This window comes from Anomaloglossus baeobatrachus, chromosome 11 (genome assembly GCF_048569485.1).
Source record: "Anomaloglossus baeobatrachus isolate aAnoBae1 chromosome 11, aAnoBae1.hap1, whole genome shotgun sequence".
In the NCBI taxonomy this organism is placed as follows: domain Eukaryota; kingdom Metazoa; phylum Chordata; class Amphibia; order Anura; family Aromobatidae; genus Anomaloglossus; species Anomaloglossus baeobatrachus.
This window is the reverse complement of record NC_134363.1, coordinates 23,504,318-23,523,950: the sequence shown is the minus strand read 5'-3', so window position 1 is coordinate 23,523,950 and position 19,633 is coordinate 23,504,318. Positions and strand designations below refer to the sequence as shown.

At 44.5% G+C, this 19,633-nt stretch overlaps 1 protein-coding gene across 1 annotated transcript; it reads left to right on the top strand.

Moving 5' to 3' along the window:
• The first annotated feature begins 3,662 nt into the window (after positions 1–3,662).
• LOC142256267 (formyl peptide receptor 2-like) lies at positions 3,663–17,642 on the top strand. The gene is made up of 3 exons (XM_075327852.1): positions 3,663–3,732; positions 8,863–8,957; positions 11,109–17,642. The coding sequence occupies exons 2-3, from the start codon at positions 8,914–8,916 to the stop codon at positions 12,154–12,156; spliced, it is 1,092 nt and encodes a 363-aa protein (XP_075183967.1). The 5' UTR covers positions 3,663–3,732; positions 8,863–8,913; the 3' UTR covers positions 12,157–17,642.
• Positions 17,643–19,633: the final 1,991 nt, after the last annotated feature.

Here is a 19,633-nt window from a genome sequence, read left to right as displayed (position 1 = left end):
TCCATCCCCCATGCTGCGCACTCCCCATCGTGCTCCATCCGCCATGCTGCGCACTCCCAAACGTGCTCCATCCGCCATGCTACGCACTTCCAAACGTGGTCCATCCACCATGCTGCGCACTCCCAAACGTGCTCCATCCGCCATACTGCGCACTCCCCATCGTGCTGCATCCCCCATGCTGCGCACTCCCAAACGTGCTCCATCCGCCATGCTGCGCACTCCCAAACGTGCTCCATCCGCCAAGCTGCGCACTCCCCATCGTGCTCCATCCGCCATGCTGTGCACTCCCAAACATGCTCCATCCGCCATGCTGCGCACTCCCAAACGTGCTCCATCTACCATGCTGCGCACCCCCCATCGTGCTCCATCCGCCATGCTGCGCACTCCCAAACGTGTTCCATCCGCCATGCTGCGCACTCCCAAACGTGCTCCATCCGCCATGCTGCGCACTCCCAAACGTGCTCCATCTGCCATGCTGCGCACTCCCAAACGTGCTCCATCCGCCATGCTGCGCACTCCCAAACGTGCTCCATCCGCCATGCTGCACACTCCCAAACGTGGTTCATCCGCCATGCTGTGCACTCTTAAACGTGCTCCATCCACCATGCTGCGCACTCCCCAACGTGCTCCATCCGCCATACTGCGCACTCCCAAACGTGCTCCATCCCCCATGCTGCGCACTCCCCATCGTGCTCCATCCGCCATGCTGCGCACTCCCAAACATGCTCCATCCGCCATGCTGCGCACTCCCAATTGTGCTTCATCTGCCATGCTGCGCACCCCCCATCGTGCTCCATCCGCCATGCTGCGCACTCCCAAACGTGTTCCATCCGCCATGCTGCGCACTCCCAAACGTGCTCTATCCGCCATGCTGCGCACTCCCAAACGTGCTCCATCTGCCATGCTGCGCACTCCCAAACATGCTCCATCCGCCATGCAGCACCAGCATCAGCCTCTCTGCCCTCAGCATCAGCCTCTCTGCCCGCATCAGCCTCTCTCCCCGCAGCATCAGCCTCTCTCCCCGCAGCATCAGCCTCTCTCCTCCCAGCATCAGCCTCTCTCCTCCCAGCATCAGCCTTTTCTGTCCCTAGCATCAGCCTCTCTCCTCCCAGCCTACCCCAGCCTCAGCCTCCCCCAGCATCAGCCTCTCTTCTCTCAGCCTCCCCCTCCCAGCCTTCCCCAGGATCAGCCTCTCTCCTCCCAGCATCAGCCTCTCTCGTCCCAGCATCAGCCTCTCTCCTCCCAGCATCAGCCTCTCTCCTCCCAGCATCAGCCTTTTCTGTCCCTAGCATCAGCCTCTCTCCTCCCAGCCTACCCCAGCATCAGCCTCCCCCAGCATCAGCCTCTCTTCTCTCAGCCTACCCCAGCCTCAGCCTTCCCCAGGATCAGCCTCTCTCCTCCCAGCCTCCTCCAGCACGCCGTGCTCCTCTGCCGACACAGATCCGATCGCATACACACACACCCGATCGCATACACTCACACACACCCGATCGCATACACTCACACACACCCGATCGCATACACTCACACACACCCGATCGCATACACTCACACACACCCGATCGCATACACTCACACACATCCGATCGCATACACTCACGCACACACACATTGACGGTATTACACATACGCGCTCACACTCACAACATCCGGAGATACCACATGCTTCTGGCCATGTGATCCTCCAGCAGGTCCTGGAAGTTCACTGCACAGTATCGCCGCCAAGAAGCAAGCGATATCCCAGGATGTTGTGAGTGTGTGGATGCGATGTGATGTGTGTGTGAGGTGTGTGTGAGAGTGAGTGTGATCTGATGTGTGTGTGCGTGCGTGTGTGTATGTTCCGCCGCTGCAGGACCTTGATGCGCTGGTAACTATGCTACCATGGTTACCAGCGTATCCCGTCCCCCGCTCGCACGGGAGCCCACACCAGCATGCGGCGGCAACCCCAGGAATGCAAGGGTATGTGTCGGCTGGGTTGGCGGCGTACGCTGATGTGGGCTCCCGGGGGTACAGTACTCACCTGGGAGTCGTGGCTCCGTGTCGGCCGATTCGGGGAATGCGTGCGGGGGGGGCCAGAGTGAGCGTGCATTGCGTGAGGGGGGCGAGGCGTGGGCGAGTTGCCTGGGCGAGCGGCCAATCCGTGCGGGGGACGGGGCCATGGCGAGCCCAGCGGCCAATCAGCTTTGTGTCACCGTAAGGACACAAATAAAAAAATCAAATAGATAAATAATAAAGAGATATAAATATGTCCTTCATCTTTAACAGATATGATCAATATATTTATTTAACCCATAGAGTACTAAGGTTACTAATTTAGATATCCAAAAAGACTCCCTAATAACCAGTCTCTGGAATCTAGCCTTTCTCTGCCTTTTTTTTCAAGGATCCCAAAAATTTGGAATTTACTATAATTGAACAAATCACTCCAAGTTGTAAAATATAATTTCTATTTAGTGAAGGCAGATTACCAAGTTACTGTGATAGAGGATGACAGTTGGTGCTCATAAAATTCCATGGAAAAGGGAGGAGCTAGAGGCCGACACAGACATTGTACTGAAATGATAGCTACAGGTCTTTATAGAACTTCATGCGCATCGACTGTCATCTCTTGTCTTGGTAATAGGAATATCTGTGTTCACTAAAGATGCATCTTAAAGAGATTGTCCGCTACTAGGACAACCCCTTCTGATTTCAAGTAACATAATTAAGCCTATACTCACCTCTGTAGTGCTGGGGCTTAGGTGGCGTTGTGATGTCACACGAGCCCTGTGTCCAATCAGTGCTGGCTTCCTTCTCCCCGCCTTTGGACCAAACGAACAATAAACAGGAAGTGAGCTCAGCCGCTGCACTCACTTCCTGTTGATTAACTCGTTTAGTCTGAAGGCGGGCAGAAGGAAGTCGGCACTGAGTTGATGTGGGGCTGCGGCATGTTGGAGGTGAGTATAGGTTTTATTATTTTACCTGGGGGGAACATGTGGAATCAGAAATCCCCTTTAACTAAGAATTGAGAATAAATGATCCGTCCTGGAAGGTTTCTCTCTTCCCGCTTTCGGACCAAAAGAGCAATCAACAGGAAGTGAGCTTAGCTACTGCACTCACTTCCTGTTGATTAACTTGTTTGGTCCAAAGGCTAGGAGAAGGAAACCAGCACTGATTGGACACTGGGCTCGCGTGACATTACAATCCGACTTGAGCCCCGCCACTTCGGAGTTGAGTATAGGCTTTATTGTTTTTCCTAAGGGAAACAAGTGCAATCAGAAGGGGTTGTCCTAGTAGTGGACAACCTCTTTAACTAAGAATTAAGAATAAATGATCAGTCCTGGTGGTAAAAGAAGCAAATTTATCTGATATGACATATTATAAAGTTTCTTATTTTTACATATACTATTAATAAAACAATAAATTAATAAACAAACGACTTTTAGTCTTTAACTTTTATTCCTGCCACTGCAGTTAACCCTTGCAATTGACAGAAAAGAGGCCAATTTACCAAAGGACAGGAGCACATTTCAGTACATTTAGGGTTTCAACTGTTTCAGTATCTGACCATCTAATTACACAATAAGTCACGCTAACTCAGATACCGATGTACCGCCATATCATACACTCCCATCACACACTGATAACCCAGCAAACAATATTACCCTGCAGTATTGTCAGTGACACTGTGACAGCTTCAGCCGTGGAGGAGACGGAGGACGTTCTACAAAACCATCCCTGCAAAAGCAGCCGGTAAGAGATCACTGTACTTCTAACCTAGACAATTAAAGGGGATGTCCAGAAACATGGCTGATTCCTTCCAGATACAGCTCATCTGTCCATGGGTTGTGTCTGGCAGTGTAGCACAGAATTATCAATGTAGAGGTGCAATACCACAAACAACCTGTGAACAAATGGGGCACTGTTTTGAGAAGTAAATGTATTTTGGTTTGCTTATGTATAAACTTTTAAAACTGAAGTCTGGGAAGTTACTGTCAATATAAACTTGGAATTGCCATATATGCAATATTTTTTATACATTTCTGTGTGCACTCCACCACATAATTGTCCTTACATACATGAACAATATCCTGAAGTATGAAGACTTAAAGCCCCTTGGCTAAAGATATGTAAACCAATTCTAAATTAATTTCATGCACATTTTCCCGGAAATTCAGATTATACTTAATCCAAATTTTGGGAGATTTGATTTTCCTTCATCCACCAAGAATTATGTGGAATTCCGAGGGTCAAGAAGATTTTTTTTTAAAAAATTAAATAAATAAGTTTAAGTGTTGTATACTTACCTTGACCCTGTGAAAACCTGTTTCCCAACTGTCTTCCAATCACCTTAATCCTGTCAAAACCTGTTTTTCCCCACTGCTCCCCAACTGTCTTCCAATCATCTTGGCCCCGTCAAAACCTGTTCCACCGCCACTGATCCCCAACTGTCTTCCAATGACCTTGACCCTGTCAAAACCTGTTCCACTGTCACTGCTCCCCAACTGTCTTCCAATCACCTTGGTCCTGTCAAAACTTGTTCCATCACCACTGCTCCCCAACTGTCTTCTAATCACCTTGGCCCTGTAAAAACCTGTTCTGCCACCACTGCTCCCTAAATGTCTTCCAATCACCTTGGCCCTGTCAAAAACTGTTCTGCCGCCACTGCTCCCCAACTGTCTTCCAATTACCTTGGCCCTCTCAAAACCTGTTCCGCTGCCACTGCTCCCCAACTGTCTTCCAATCACTTTGGCTCTGTCAAAACCTGTTCCGCCACCACTGCTCCCTAACTGTCGTCCAATCATCTTGGCCCTGTCAAAAACTGTTCCGCCACCACTGGTCCCCAACTATCTTCCAATCACATTGGTCCTCTAAAAACCCGTTCCGCCGCCACTGCTCCTCAACTGTCTTCCAATTAGCTACTCTTCACTCTTTTCTTCTTTCGTTGCCGCTGATTAATTCCCACATGGTCATGTGGAGCACAACACATATCCCACGTTACTGCATCGTGTGGTGTATATCATTAATGTCAAAGATGTGTATTGTGCTCTACAAGCTGCGTGGATGGAAGAGAAGAATATAATGTAGAATGGACAGCATAAGACATTAATAATGCTACAATAGTGTGTTCTTGAGCTTTTGAGCTCCGAAAACCACCAGAACTTGGGTGTGATTACCACTTCTATGCGACCCTTGATTTTATTCACAGGAATATCCACTAGAATGGTACTTTTAAATCTAAGCCCCCATCTTATACTCACCCTCTGTCAACTTCACCTTTCTTCGGCGTCACTCTGGTCATGCAGTGCTATCTTGTGACTGTAACTTCTGACTGTCCGGAAGTCAGAAGTTACATCACAAGCGCTCAATGCAAGTCTATGAGAGCCAGAACGAGGCCAGAATGAGGCTCTCATAAGCTTGTATTGAGTTGTGACCTCCGGCAAGCTCCATGAAATACTGAAACTACCGGCAGGTCACAAATTGACAGAGACCAATCGGAATGCCGCTGGAAAAAGATGAAGACACTAACACTAGGGGCATTAATGTTAGATTGAAAGCAAAACTCCAGCTGTGAAATAAAAAAAATGCTGGAGTGATACTTTAATATTTTTTACAGATAAAAAGGCTTTCTGCAGGGTGACAAGATTTATTTTCTTCTTTTTTTTCTAGAATATAATCCCTAAATGTAAATGTAAAATGTATATATTTGTAGATTAAAAAAAACAAAACAACATGTACCAATCAATTCTTGCTGGTTTTTGGAAAATAAAATTGCTCTAGACTTGTTCAAATTGCTGCATGAGACCACATTGCACTCAGGCCTGAACTTGGTCTCGGAGCCCAAACCCTATTGACTTATATACTGTAGATAAAGCAAGATTAAAAAGAGAAAAAAAATGCCTCCTTGACCCCTTAAGGCTACTTTACACACTGCGATATCGGTTCCGATATCGCTAGTGTGGGTACCCGCCCCCATCTGTTGCGCGACATGGGCAAATCGCTGGCCGTGCCACACAACATCGCCCAGACCCGTAACACATACTTACCTGCCCGGCGACGTTGCTGTGACCGGCGAACCGCCTCCTTTCTAAGGAGGCGGTCCGTGCGGCGTCACAGCGACGTCACTGAGCGGCCGCCCAATAGCAGCGGAGGGGCGGAGATGAGCGAGACGTAACATCCCGCCCACCTCCTTCCTTCCTCATAGCGGCCGGGAGGCAGGTAAGGAGAGGTTCCTCGTTCCTGCGGCGTCACACATAGCGATGTGTGCTGCCGCAGGAGCGACGAACTACATCGTTACTGCTGCAGTAACGATAATCGAGAATGGACCCCCATGTCACCGATGAGCGATTTTGCACGTTTTTGCAATGATGCAAAATCGCTCATCGGTGTCACACGCAGCAACATCGCTAATGCGGCCGGATGTGCGTCACAAATTCCGTCACCCCAACGACTCCGCATTAGCGATGTCGCAGCGTGTAAAGCTCCCTTTAGGCTATGTTTGCACAACGTTTTTGCTGTGTTTTTGCACTTGCTCTTTGGTTTCAATGTCAAAAAAATGCTGCAAAAGATTTTCAAGAACAATGACATGCTGGATCTTTCAAAAACGTAGCAGTTTTCCATTTCAATCAGACATTTTTTTTCCATTATTAAAAGAGTGGAACTCCTAGACTATGTGCAAAGGCTACCAAAAATCTAAATGAGAGACTCCAATACTCTCTGGAAGACACATAAATGAGAGAGTGGGACTCATATACTGGTAAAGTCTATGCACTATTTGCAAGGGCTGCCAAGAATTAGAAGTAGGTATTTCAATACACCCTGGAAGACACATAGAGGAAGGCCTGGGCATACTGGTTTTAGACAACCTGGTAGTGGTCAGGTCTCTTGGTGATCTTGATATGGCAAAGGTTGTTAATAACTATTTTTTTTTAACCTCTGCACTTTCTTGAAAAAGCGCCGAACTGCGGAACACCAAACCCTTGGCCTGGGAACTTGCTGCTTGTGGGTGCTTTGGGAAACAGTTGCCCACCTTTTTTTTCTGGGCACCCCACTTCCTCTTCCTGCCTGTTGAAGTTCTACGGATCCCTCCCCATCTAAACTTCTGTTCTTGCTCTGCATGGAACCTATCACGCTGTACAAAGGCTAGTAAGACGCAGTACAGTGTAATCCCCACTAGGTGGCAGCAGAGTAGTGAAGGAGAGACAAAGAAACACTGTAACAGAATGGCAGCTGAAATACAGCAGAGTAACTTCAGCAATGTTAACAGGCGAATCACCAGGGGGAAATAGAGTAGTCAAACAGTCAGGGTCTAGCCAGGAATGTCGAGTCAGAAAGTTAGAAAGCAGAACGGAGTCGGAATCCGCGAGTCAGGTATGCAGAGGGAAACACAAACAACAGACTGGAGAGGGAAGTCAGGGGCTGGAACAGACAGTCAGACGGGGAGGGTCAAAGTCAGGACACGGGAGCAGGAAGGCATGACAGATCGGGAACACTCACCAGAGCCAGTATACACGCTGCAAGGCAGAAATATCACTGGCACTGAGCCATAGGTAGAGAGGCAATATATAGCGTCCTGGGATCCAGAACGAGGCAAGGGAAATTAACCCCTGACATGACCAGACCAGAGCTGGGTGTAACCAGCAGCAGGGAAAAGCCGGCCTGGATCATGACATAACCTTCCCACGTTCGGTCAATGACTTCACTGTCCACCACCTCGTCTTCCACTTCTGCACTCTTGTCCTCCTCATGACTGCTTGACAACTACACTTCATGTTTGCCCATGTTTATGTGTGTTCATGGAGGGCATACAACTGCTTGATATAAAATCTGCATTAGACATCCTTTATCATGCAGAAATTAGAATAACTTCTACTAAAGTATACAGTTGTCTAAATTGTATATAAGGAGTTTAAGTGGCATAAGTGAAAGACATTACAAATGTAAGACACCAGGCATGTAGGTGGTTCCATAAAAATTGACTTGTGCTCTGTATGAACTTTGGTACCAAACAACTAAAGTAAATTGTATTGGAACCTTGTTATGCGACTGTTGAGGACAGTATATAAAGCCCTTTAATTTTAGTATTATTATTATTTATTATTATACTGCCATTTATTACATGGCATTTTACAAGAGAAAAGGAAATACATAAAAACAAGTACAACAATCATTAACAATACAAAACAAACTGGTATAGGAGGAGAGAGGACCCTGCCCGCGAGGGCTCACAGTCTATAGGGGATGGGTGAGGATACAGTAGGTGAGGACAGAGCTGTTTGCGCAGTGGTGTACTGGACAGAGGGTTATTGTAGATTGTAGGCTTGTTGGAAGAGATGGATCTTCAGGTTCCTCTTGACGCTTTCCATGGTAGGTGAGAGTCTGATATGCTGGGGTATAGCATTCCAGAGTATGGGGGAGGCACGGGAGAAATCTTGTATGCGATTGTGGGAAGAGGAGATATCAGAGGAGTAGAACTCTACTAACATACTTCTACCACTTTCTAATGAAATCATTACCCCCTCTTCTGCCCTAGAGCCCCAAGAAACGAGCACAACTGTCGACCACCAACGTTAGTGACATCATCCCCTCATTTTTATATCCCCAGGGTAGTTTTATTTTTTTTCCTATTTTCTGCTGTCCAAACCTGGGTGCGTCTTATAGTCAGGTGCGTCTTATAGTCTGAAAAATACAATAACGATTTAAGAAGTTGAGAAGTCTTTTTCACTTTAATCCTGTAAACACAAAAAATACCCCATATTCTTCACTAAATCTGTTCTGGCTCATAGGTATGGCGTCATTGTAATATCAAAATAAATTATCTAGAAAACCCATAAAATAAATACTTGCCAGGGATTACTAAACACATTTCAATCTTTTTTTTAGGTTTCCGTGCAAGTATAGTCATTTACTTTAGAAAAACGGAAAGAAGATAACATGGAGCCACAAAACAGCTCAGATTATGAGGATTACGACTACAAGTAATAACTTTATTCTTTTTATGTAACATCCAACAATCAGATTATCTTGAATTAATCTTCGTACTAGGAAATTTATTTTGCAGTAATCAAGAAGTGGCGCATTTCTTAGTTTTTTTTACCGACTTGAAGACTTATTAAATGTTAAAGTGAACTTGACATCTGATATATGCCTGATACATGCTGCCCATGGATAGACAGGACTAGTCCGGTATAGTTCTCAGTTGGCTTCTTACTCCACCCGTCAGTTGAAAAACAGTTCTTTCCTATGTGTGTATATAGGGAGGTACATGTCAATCAATTGGAGTAGGACGGGGAAAATCCAGCCGAGGAGAAGCCTCAAACTAGCCCAGCTTTTCTAAATACGGCACTTCACAGAAAAAGCAAAGAATTTCAGAGGAAAACATGCCTGATTGCAATTGTACAGCTAGACTCAGATTAATGGAGCTCACTGTTCAGACAGTCTGAATCTGATGACAGGTTCCTTGGAAAGACTAAAATTGTTAGTAGGTGAAGAAGGCAGAACTTAAAAGGTTTGCTCTATGAATGTTAGACGAACTAGGAGTCACAGGCTTTTCACATATTTTTCAGTGGGCAGAGGAGCATCACATGCAAGGATTCTGTACGAATGGGCTTAAGGATCAGGGCTCAGAAGCCTCCTCTATGAATGGTGGGGGTACAAAACTCAAACATTTCCTCTATGGTTGGGTAGGGGAACAGAACTCTGAAGTTTCCTTTCTGGGTGGGCAGGAGAACAGGGCTCAGAAACTTCTTCTATGATTGGGTAGCAAAACAGAAATTTGAAGCTTCCTTTCTGGTTGGGCAGGAGAACATGGCTCAGAAGCTTCCTCTATGGTTGAGTAATGGAACAGGACTCACAAGATTCCTCTATGGTGGGGCAGGGAAACAGGAGTCAAAAGCTTCCCCTTTGGATGGACATGGGAAAAGAACTTTGAAGTATCCTTTCTGGTTGGGCAAGGAAACAGTAGTCAGAAGCTTACTCTGTGGTTGGGCAGGAGAAAAGACTAAAGGCCGCTTTGCACGCTATGACATCGCTAATGCAATGTCGTTGGGGTCACGGAATTTGTGACGCACATCCGGCCGCGTTAGCGATGTTGTTGCGTGTGACACCTATGAGCGATTTTGAATTGTCGCAAAAACGTTCAAAATCGCTAATCGGGGACATCCCCCCCTATTCCCAATTATCATTGCCACTGAAGGTACGATGTAGTTTGTCGTTCTTGCGGCAGCACACATCGCTATGTGTGACATCGCTGGAACGAGGAACCTCTCCTTACCTGCGTTCCGCCCACAATGAGGAAGGAGGTGGGCGGGATGTTTGTCCTGCTCATCTCCGCCCCTCCGCTTTGATTGGGCAGACGCTTAGTGACGTCGCTGTGACGCCGAATGAACCGCACCCTTAGAAAGGAAGCAGTTCGCCTGTCACAGCGACGTCGCTAGGCAGGTAAGTACATGTGACAGTTCCGTGCGATGTTGTGCGCCACGGGCAGCGATTTGCCCGTGACTCACAACCGATGGGGGCTGGTACGCACGCTAGCGATCTCGCTGGCGAGATTGCAGCCTGTAATGCGGCCTTTAGAAGCTTCCTCTATGATTCAGGAAGGAGAACAAGACTCAGAAGCTTCCTCTATGATTGGGCAGGAGAACAGAACTTTGAAGCTTCCTCTCTGGTTGGGTAGGAGAACAGGATTCAGAAGCTTCCTCTGTACTTGGGCAGGAGAACAGGACTCAGAAGCTTCCTCTATGATTCAGCAGGAGAACAGGACTCAGACACTTCTTCTATGGTTGGGCAGGGGAAGAGAACTCAGAAGCTTCTTCTATGGTTGGGCGGGGGAATAAGGCTGAGAACCTACTCTATGGTGGGGCAAAGGAACAGGACTGAACCTTTTTCTACAATTGGGCATAAGGACAGAACTTTTAAGCTGCCTTCTGATAGATTCTATGCAACTTGAATTGATCGATAGTGCCTGGCTGAACTTTATGAAATGTCTGTTTAAAAAATACCTTAAAATATACAGTGATATCTCACATTTTAGATTTCAAACATGGATGTATGTTTGAAAGTTAGGATTTAGTTGCTGGATTATAATCATATTATTTACTTACTTTTTTATTTTACAAATTATATTGCAGGATTTTCATTTATGTTTTCGAGGGGAATAAGTCAATCTCTAAGCCCAAGAATCATGAATACAACGAATACAACAATGATGAATCTTCGGACTATATTACCGAGTACTTCATACCCAAAATGTGCATCATTTGGTACAGCCTTACTTTAATTTTAGGGCTCATAGGAAATGGTTTGGTCATCTGGATCACTGGATTTAGAATGAAGACTGTCAATGCTGTGTGGTTCCTCAACCTGGCCATCGCCGATTTCATCACATGTATCTCTCTACCTTTGCGTATTTCAGAGTGGGTTTTGTACAATGAAATTTACTATGATCATTTCTTGTGTAAAGTTGGTATCACCATTTTATTCATAAATATGATATGTAGCGTGTACTTTATGACAATCATCAGCATTGACCGATGTGTTTCCATTTTTTGCCCAATATGGACCAAACTTCATAGGACCACTCGGCTGGCCAACATTATTTCTCTGCTGATTTGGATGTGGAGTCTTCTGATGAGTATCCCTTACATAGTGTTTAATCATGCCTTTGATTTAGTCTCGGAGTGTTTTCCGAAATATCTTGAAGTGCGTGGATGGAAGACACAAGAGAAAAGAGATGCCATGTTCCTCGTCAAAAATATCTGCATGTTCGCTTTCCCTTTCGCCATTATTCTCCTTTCATATATGATGATTTTTCTCAAGCTGAGAAAACTAAAACGACCTTGTAAGTCTCGACGGCCTTTTCAAGTCATCACGACTGTCATCGTATGTTTCTTCATATGCTGGTTTCCATATAACACCTGGCCATTAATAAGGATTAGTAAAGAATACCATAAACTAGACATGTTCCTCGCAGAAATATTTTCCTGCCTGGCTTACTTCAGTAGTTGTTTGAACCCCATTCTTTACATTTTCTTTTTTCAAGATTTTCCAAAAAACTTTTTGAAGTCCTTACCGATCATGTTGGAGAAAGTTATTAATGAAAAGTCAGACACTGACTGTGACACCAGTACCACTGCCACCAGGAATAACACTGTGGACCAGGGTTCTTCACTCTTGTAAAGAGTATCTTTTTGGGGCAAATTTTTGGAATTTTGATAAAAAAAAAATAAACTTAGGGCATCATGTTTGAAGTCAGATTATTATTTTTTTCTTTAGATTGGCAAAGCCAAAAATGCTGGGAACTAGATGAGAGTGCATAACGCGTTTCGAAGTGAAACTCCTGTTCTTCAACAGAAAATGCACCGAATTCACCAAATTCACTTTGAATCGCGTTAAGCACCCTTATATACTACCCAGTGATTTTGGTACTTCTTTTCAACTACAGAAGCACAATTTTAATACACATTTCTCCTGGTTCCTAAACACTGCTCCATGCTGTGGACTTGTGGATCTTGCGGCCACTGTTTTTACCTGAACTAGTAATTGTGGGTGACACAACCACATAAAGTGAACACATAGCATTTCCTTTTATCTTTTGGATAGGACCCTATTGTCCTTGTTTGTCCACAGCATTTCCATTGTTGTGCATGGCCACTAAAGGAAAGAAAATAGTGGAAAAACAGTAATGAGTTTCAGCACGGGATTATGCCATTTTTAGGTAGTATGAGCTGATGACCCTTCTCCCTTCAACTCACTCTACTATTGTAGGAATCATAGAATGGTAGAGTTGTAAGGGACCTCAAGGGCCATTGGGTCCAACCATCTGCGAGTGCAGGCTTTCCATAAATCATCCCAGCTATATGTTGATCCAGTTTCCACTTGAAGATTTCCATTGATGGAGACCTCACCACCTCCCGTGGTCTCCTGTTCCACTCCCTGACTGCCCTCACTGTCAGAAAGTTTTTCCTAATGTCTAATCTGAATCTCCTTCCTTTAAGTTTCATCCCATTGCTTCTTGCACTTCCTTGTGCTAATGAGAATAGGGTAGTTCCCTCTGTGCTGTGACTACCTTTCAGATATTTGTAGCCCGCTATTAAGTCTCCTCTCAGCCTTTTCTTTTTCAAACTAAACATCCCTAGTTCTTTTAGGATATCTGACAGAGACTGTAGTATATGAACAAAGAAAGCAGGTGCGGGACCGCACCACCGTATTACCTGCTCCTGTGCCACAGCTGTCTGGAACGAAGTGTAGGCTTCCATGTGGACCTTGTCCAGTGGGGCTCACTGCGTTGAGTATACAAGTCCAGGTTAAGTTCAGGTGAAAGGATGACAAAACAAGTACTCACTGAGACATAAAAATCTGTTTTTTATTGAAAAAGGTGCATAAAAAGTGGGTCTAAGACTGGGTATTGGCACTCAGGAGGATGGCGGTCAATTTACGCAGCTGCGCTTCAATGGGTCCATAACATGGTATGTCTCAGAGAGTACCGCTTTTTTCATCCTTTCACCTGGACTTCATGAAGACTTTAGTATATATTCTTCTAACCTTGTATCAAGTTCTCATTGATGTTTTAGGAGTTGAGTGGTGCCAGTGATGCCACATCTGTAGATATCCTTCAGGACACCTGCAAGATTGTCTAAGTTGTCATATTTTAACATATAGGGCAGATGCATTAAACCAACAGCTTTGTAATCTCCCTTTATGAAAGAGAGCATGACAGGAAAAGCCTTTAAACTCTTCCCGACATTGAAACCAATAGTATACATTATGTTAATGCCCAATGTATGAAGTGGGCTATGTAGTTGAGCCAGCACTTTACCCAACAGATGCTGGCTATATCAGCAGCAACTAGAGCTTGCTCTGATTGCTTCTGTTTTACTATTTAAGTAAAACAGCTCTTGGACAACTCTTCTGATAATTCTATATACTCACCTGTCTGAAATCTTGTGGGGAGCACCTGGTACGTGGCTGGTTTATGGTGCGATGATGTTTTTTCCACTTCTGGTTTGTGGCTATAATTTTTCTCACTAGAAACTTCATTGGTTTAAAATATCTTCTGTAACCAATGCATCAGTAGGTTAGGAAACAATAAGCTGTGAAGGACTTGATTCAACTCACTGGTTTTATCCATCATGAGATGTTTCTTTTGTGGCACCTTGGTAATAAGACACCTTTTTATAGGTCATCAGTTGAAGCAGCTGATATTATTTTTCACTAAGTGGCAGGATTACTTTCTAATTACTGATATATTTCAGCTGATATCATGACATTCCATGGCTTTTTGCAATTTTTTTTCTTCATTTCTTCAATATTTTTCCCTGTGTCATTTCTTAATATCTTTTTTAATCAATGCCATCAGTAGGATTTGAAGCAATGAGTTGTGAATGTCTCACTACAGCTCACTTGTTTTATCCATCATGAGATGTTTCTTGTGTGCCACCTTGGTAATGAGACACCTTTTTATAGGTCACCAGTTGAAGCAGCTGATATTATTTTTCACTAATTGGCAGGATTGCGTTCTAATTTCTGATAGATTTCAGCTGGTATCATGACTTTTCATGGCATTTTCTCACTTTTTTTTCTTCCTTTGTTCAATATTTTTCCCTGTGCCATTTCTTAACATCTTCTGTAAGCCATGCCGTCTGTAGGTTTTGAAACAATAAGTTGTGAATGTCTCGATATAGCTCACTGGTTTTATTCATCATGGGATGTTTCTTGTGTGTCACCTTGGTAATGAGACACCTTCTTCTTGGCCATCAGTTGAAGCAGCTGATATTATTTTTTACTAAGTGGCAGGATTGCTCTCTAATTACTGATAGATTTCAGCTGGTAGCATGACTTTTTGCACTTTTTTTACTCTCATTTGTTCAATATTTTTCCCTGTGCCATTTCTTAATATCTTCTGTAACCAATGGCATCAGTAGGTTTTGAAACAATAAGTTGTGAATGTCTCGATACAGCTCACTGGTTTTATCCATTATGAGATGTTTCTTGTGTGCTACCTTGGTAATGAGGCACCTTCTTATCGGCCATCAATTGAAGCAGCTGATATTATTTTTTACTAAGTGGCAGGATTGCTTTCTAATTACTGATAGATTTCAGCTGGTATCACAACTTTCTATGGCTTGTTGCACCTTTCTTTCTTAATATTGTGGTGCGGTCCTAGATGGTAGGTATATTTCTCCTGGCCAAATGCGGTTTTGCTGGAGCTCTGGCTGGAGAAAGCAGAACTCTGGCCTTGAAGCCTATTGATTATCCGCCCGAAAACACAGCTGCAGCAATTGGGGAAGCCTAAGGTGCTCTGTGTTCAGTGGATAGTGTGTAGAGACCTGGGGTGCAAAAACAGCTCAGTAGATCACCAGGATTTCAAGGAGGAACTACTATCTCACACTGCCAGGCAGTGTCTGTATGTGATTACTGCGGTGTGACTGGCAACCTACCCGGGAAAGGGCATGCTCCAGTCCTGTGGAACAAACAGGACTGAGGGAATGGACTTTCTTGTTGTTTTTTTTTCCTTTGGAACTGCTGCCTATCCCCGTAAGTGTAAATAAAACCCTTACGTTTTTGCACTATACGCCTGTGTGAACCTCTTTACTGCATCCCGACCTGAGCAAACCTCGACAATATGCTCAATACTTATTTCCCTATTTAATTTCTCACAGAACAAATTATGGACATCTATAGTTTTATTTCTTTGCCTGTGTGGATTGGATGGGTTGTTACTGACATCTGGTAAGAAATTCATGTCAATAGCACCTTAAGAAATACATTTACTTGCAAAATTGGTGACGTGTTCAATACTTATTTTACCCGGTGTATGTAACACAAAATGTTTGATGTATTGTTAATAGGATTGTGGGATTTCTGCTGTAAAACTGCTTGAAATTTTTCAAAATTTTGCCACAACTCGAAATAGTCAAAAATGTCACGTTTGGTGTTTTTACACCAGAGCTCAGGTGGGATGGGGCATAGCCAAACATGCCTGACAAATTCATCAAAATCTAAGCCTCAAAAATTGTATAATTGATAACAGAAATGTACGACCGCACCTGACGCATGTAAATTGAAACATGCGTCAAATTCATTAATTAGCACGCGACTCTTAATGAATTCAGCGCATCTTACACCAACGCTCCTTTTAAGACTAGCATAAAAATGTGAAATCTTAATGAATCAAACCCAAGTTTCACGCCAAATTTTGTTGTCGGCAAGATGATGCCGTTCAATCCAAACCCAGCAATCATCAGTCCAGATATCGGGTTGTATTTTTTGCTTGTTGTGTATGAGTTGTGTAAATTACATTTTAAAATATTAGTAAATGTAAATTTTATTATCAAATCAATACTATTCAGTGTAATGACATAAAATGCTTTGAAATCATGTGAATGACGACATGCATTGTTTAAATAATAAACTGGTTGAATTATTTTTTCTTGATTCAAACTGCCCTAATACAAGTTTATATGCTGTATCTTTCAGTATATAAGACTCACCAGACTATAAGACGCACCCCAAATTTAGAGAAAAAAAAAGGTAAACAAAATCAGTGGTCTCTTACTGAGGGGGGGTGGCAGCGGTGGTGGAATGGGGACACAGGAGGCAGGGGCATGGTGTGGAGCAGGGAGATGCTGTGGGCATAGCGGGTGGTGGGTGTCCCAGCTGCTGTGAGAAAGGCAACTTCCAGAAACTGTCGGCGGTGAGGGCTTCAAAGAAATGGCACCCGGAGTCAGAGCGTGTGCAGATTGAGCTATTGGCTCAATGACAAGCCAAGATCTCATCTGCGTACGGGCCACCTCGCGGCACCATTTTTCTTAAGTTCGCTGCTTAGAGATCATGGGGACGGAGGTGGTGCATGTGCAGATAAGATCTTCAGCCGAGTGCACGCGCTGCCTCTGGGTGCCACTATTTGAACCCCACAATGCTAATATTTTCAGGATACCCCTTCCTCACAGCCCACTGCCACATTGGCCCCAGCACAGCCCGCTGCCGCACAGACCTTCGCACAACCTGCCGCCACAGCGGTCCCAGTACAGCCCGCTGCTGCACAGGATCCAAGACAGCCCGCTGCCGCATAGGCCCTAGCACAGCCTGCCACTGCACAGGCCGTGCACAGGCCCTAGCACAACCCGCCTTCACACAGGCCCCAGCACAGCACACCTCTGCACAGGCCCCAGCACAGTCCGCTGCCGCACAGGCCCCAGCACAGCCTGCCACTGCACAGGCCACACAGGCCCCAACACAGCACACCATCGCACAGGCCCCAGCACAGTCCGCCACCACACTGGCCCCAGCACAGCCCGCCACAACAGTGGCCCCAGCACAGCCCACCACCGCACAAGCCAGAGCACAGCCCGCCGCCACACAGGCCCCAGTATAGCACGCCACTGCACAGGCCCCAGCACAGTGCCTGCCTCTTGAGACCCCTCTCCTCCATATCCCGGAAAGGTGCATTCAGATTTTAAGACGTACCCCTCATTTTCCTCCCAATTTTTTGGGAGGAAAAATGTGTTGTATAATCCAAAAATATGGTATCTACAGTATGCCTATGTACAGGTTATGTGCATTTATTGTTATATTGTCCTGTTTTCCACAAAAAAAATGTTGATATCTACTCTTGCCTCTTGGATATATTAAAATGTTTGTCTGATAAATAAATACATTTATTTCATGCATGAAACACTCTTTGTGTTCCTTGTTTGTAAATTATCTTTTCTCATTGCTTCTCATCTTCCAATTTGAAGGGCATATTGGAGGGACAACGATCCGACTCCTCCTTCTGAGCAAGAAAATATACACCGTGCACAGAATTATTAGGCAAGTTGTATTTTAGGGGCTTTTTTATTATTGATCAACAGCTATGTTCTCAATCAACCCAAAAGACTCATAAATATCAAAGCTTAATATTTTTGGAAGTTGGAGTGGGTTTTTTTTAGATTTGGCTATCTTAGGAGGATTCTGTTTGTGCAGGTAACTATTACTGTGCAGAATTATTAAGCATCTTAATAAAAACCAAATATATTCCCATCTCACTTGTTTATTTTCTCCAGGTAAACCAATATAACTGCACAAAATTTAGAAATAAACATTTCTGACATGCAAAAACAAAGCCCAAAAAATGAGTGCCCAATATCGCCCCCTTTCTTTCTGATGACACTCAGCAGCCAACCATCCATAGATTCTGTCATTGCTTGATCTGTTTACAATCAACATTGCGTGCAGCAGCCACCACAGCCTCCAGACACTGCTCCCAGAGGTAGACTGTTTTCCCTCCCTGTAGATCTCATATTTTATGAGGGACCACAGGTTCTATATGGGGTTCAGATCAGGTGAACAAGGGGGTCATGTCATTATTTTTTCATCTTCTAGACCTTTACTGGCCAGCCACGCTGTGGAGTAGTTGGATGCATATGATGGAGCATTGTCCTGCATGAAAATCATGTTTTTCTTGAACGATACCGACTTCTCCCTGTACCACTGCTTGAAGAAGTTGTCTTCCAGAAACTGGCAGTAGGTCTGGGAGTTGAGCTTCACTCCATCCTCAACCTGAAAAGGTCCCACAAGTTGATCTTTGATGATACCAGCCCATACCAGTACCCACCTCCACCTTGCTGGCGTCTAAGTCGGAGTGGAGCTCTCTGCCCTTTACTGGTCAGCCTCTGGCCCATCCATCTGGCCCATCAAGAGTCACTCTCATTTCATCAGTCCATAAAACCTTTGAAAAATCAGTCTTAAGATATTTCTTGGCCCAGTCTTGACGTTTTATCTTATGTTTCTTGTTCAGAGGTGGTGGTTTTTCAGCCTTCCATACCTTGGCCATGTCCCTGAGTATGGCACACCTTGTGCTTTTTGATACTCCAGTAACGTTGCAGATCTGAAATATGGCCAAACTGGTGGCAAATGGCATCTTGGCAGCTTCATGCTTGATTTTCCTCAATTCATGGGCAGTTATTTTGCGCCTTTTTTGCCCAACACGCTTCTTGCGACCCTGTCGCCTATTTGCCATGAAACGCTTGATTGTTCGGTGATCACGCTTCAAAATTTTGGCAATTTCAAGACTGCTGCATCCCTCTGCAAGACAGCGCATAATTTTGGACCTTTCAGAGCCTGTCACATCTCTCTTCTGACCCATTTTGGCAAAGGAAAGGAAGTTGCCTAATAATTAAGCCCCCCTTATATAGGGTGTGGATGTCATTACACCGCACCCCTCCTCATTACAGAGATGCACATCACCTGATTTACTTAATTGGTAGTTGGCTCTCAGCCTATACAGCTTGGAGTAGGACGACGCGTATAAAAAGTGTCATGTGAGCAAAATACTCATTTGCCTAATAACTCTGCACTCAGTATAGTTCCCTCTGACTTGATAAGACATTCTCTATAAAATGTCGACATATTTTTACCCAATCATTTCCGGACTGTTAACATCTCCTTTATCTTGAGTTTTTTTGTGGTGCAACATGACCGCTCCATCATAGAAACAAAACAATGAAAATATCAGATGTAATAAATATAGCAGGAAGGTAAAGCAAAAATATTTTGGGTTGTATATATATATTGGTGCTTTTGGAGGTCTGGCGTTATGTCAGCTTAAAAAAAAAAAAAATAGATTTGCACAATAAAAAATGAGTAAAAATTCCCAAATATTGGGACTGATTTA

What these genes read in the sequence shown, in the direction of transcription:
- LOC142256267 (XM_075327852.1), top strand. Translation starts at nt 8,914, where the DNA reads ATGGAGCCACAAAACAGCTCAGATTATGAGGATTACGACTACAA. An exon ending in TATGAGGATTACGACTACAA is followed by an intron (nt 8,958 to 11,108) that starts GTAATAACTTTA and finishes ATTATATTGCAG; the next exon opens with GATTTTCATTTATGTTTTCG.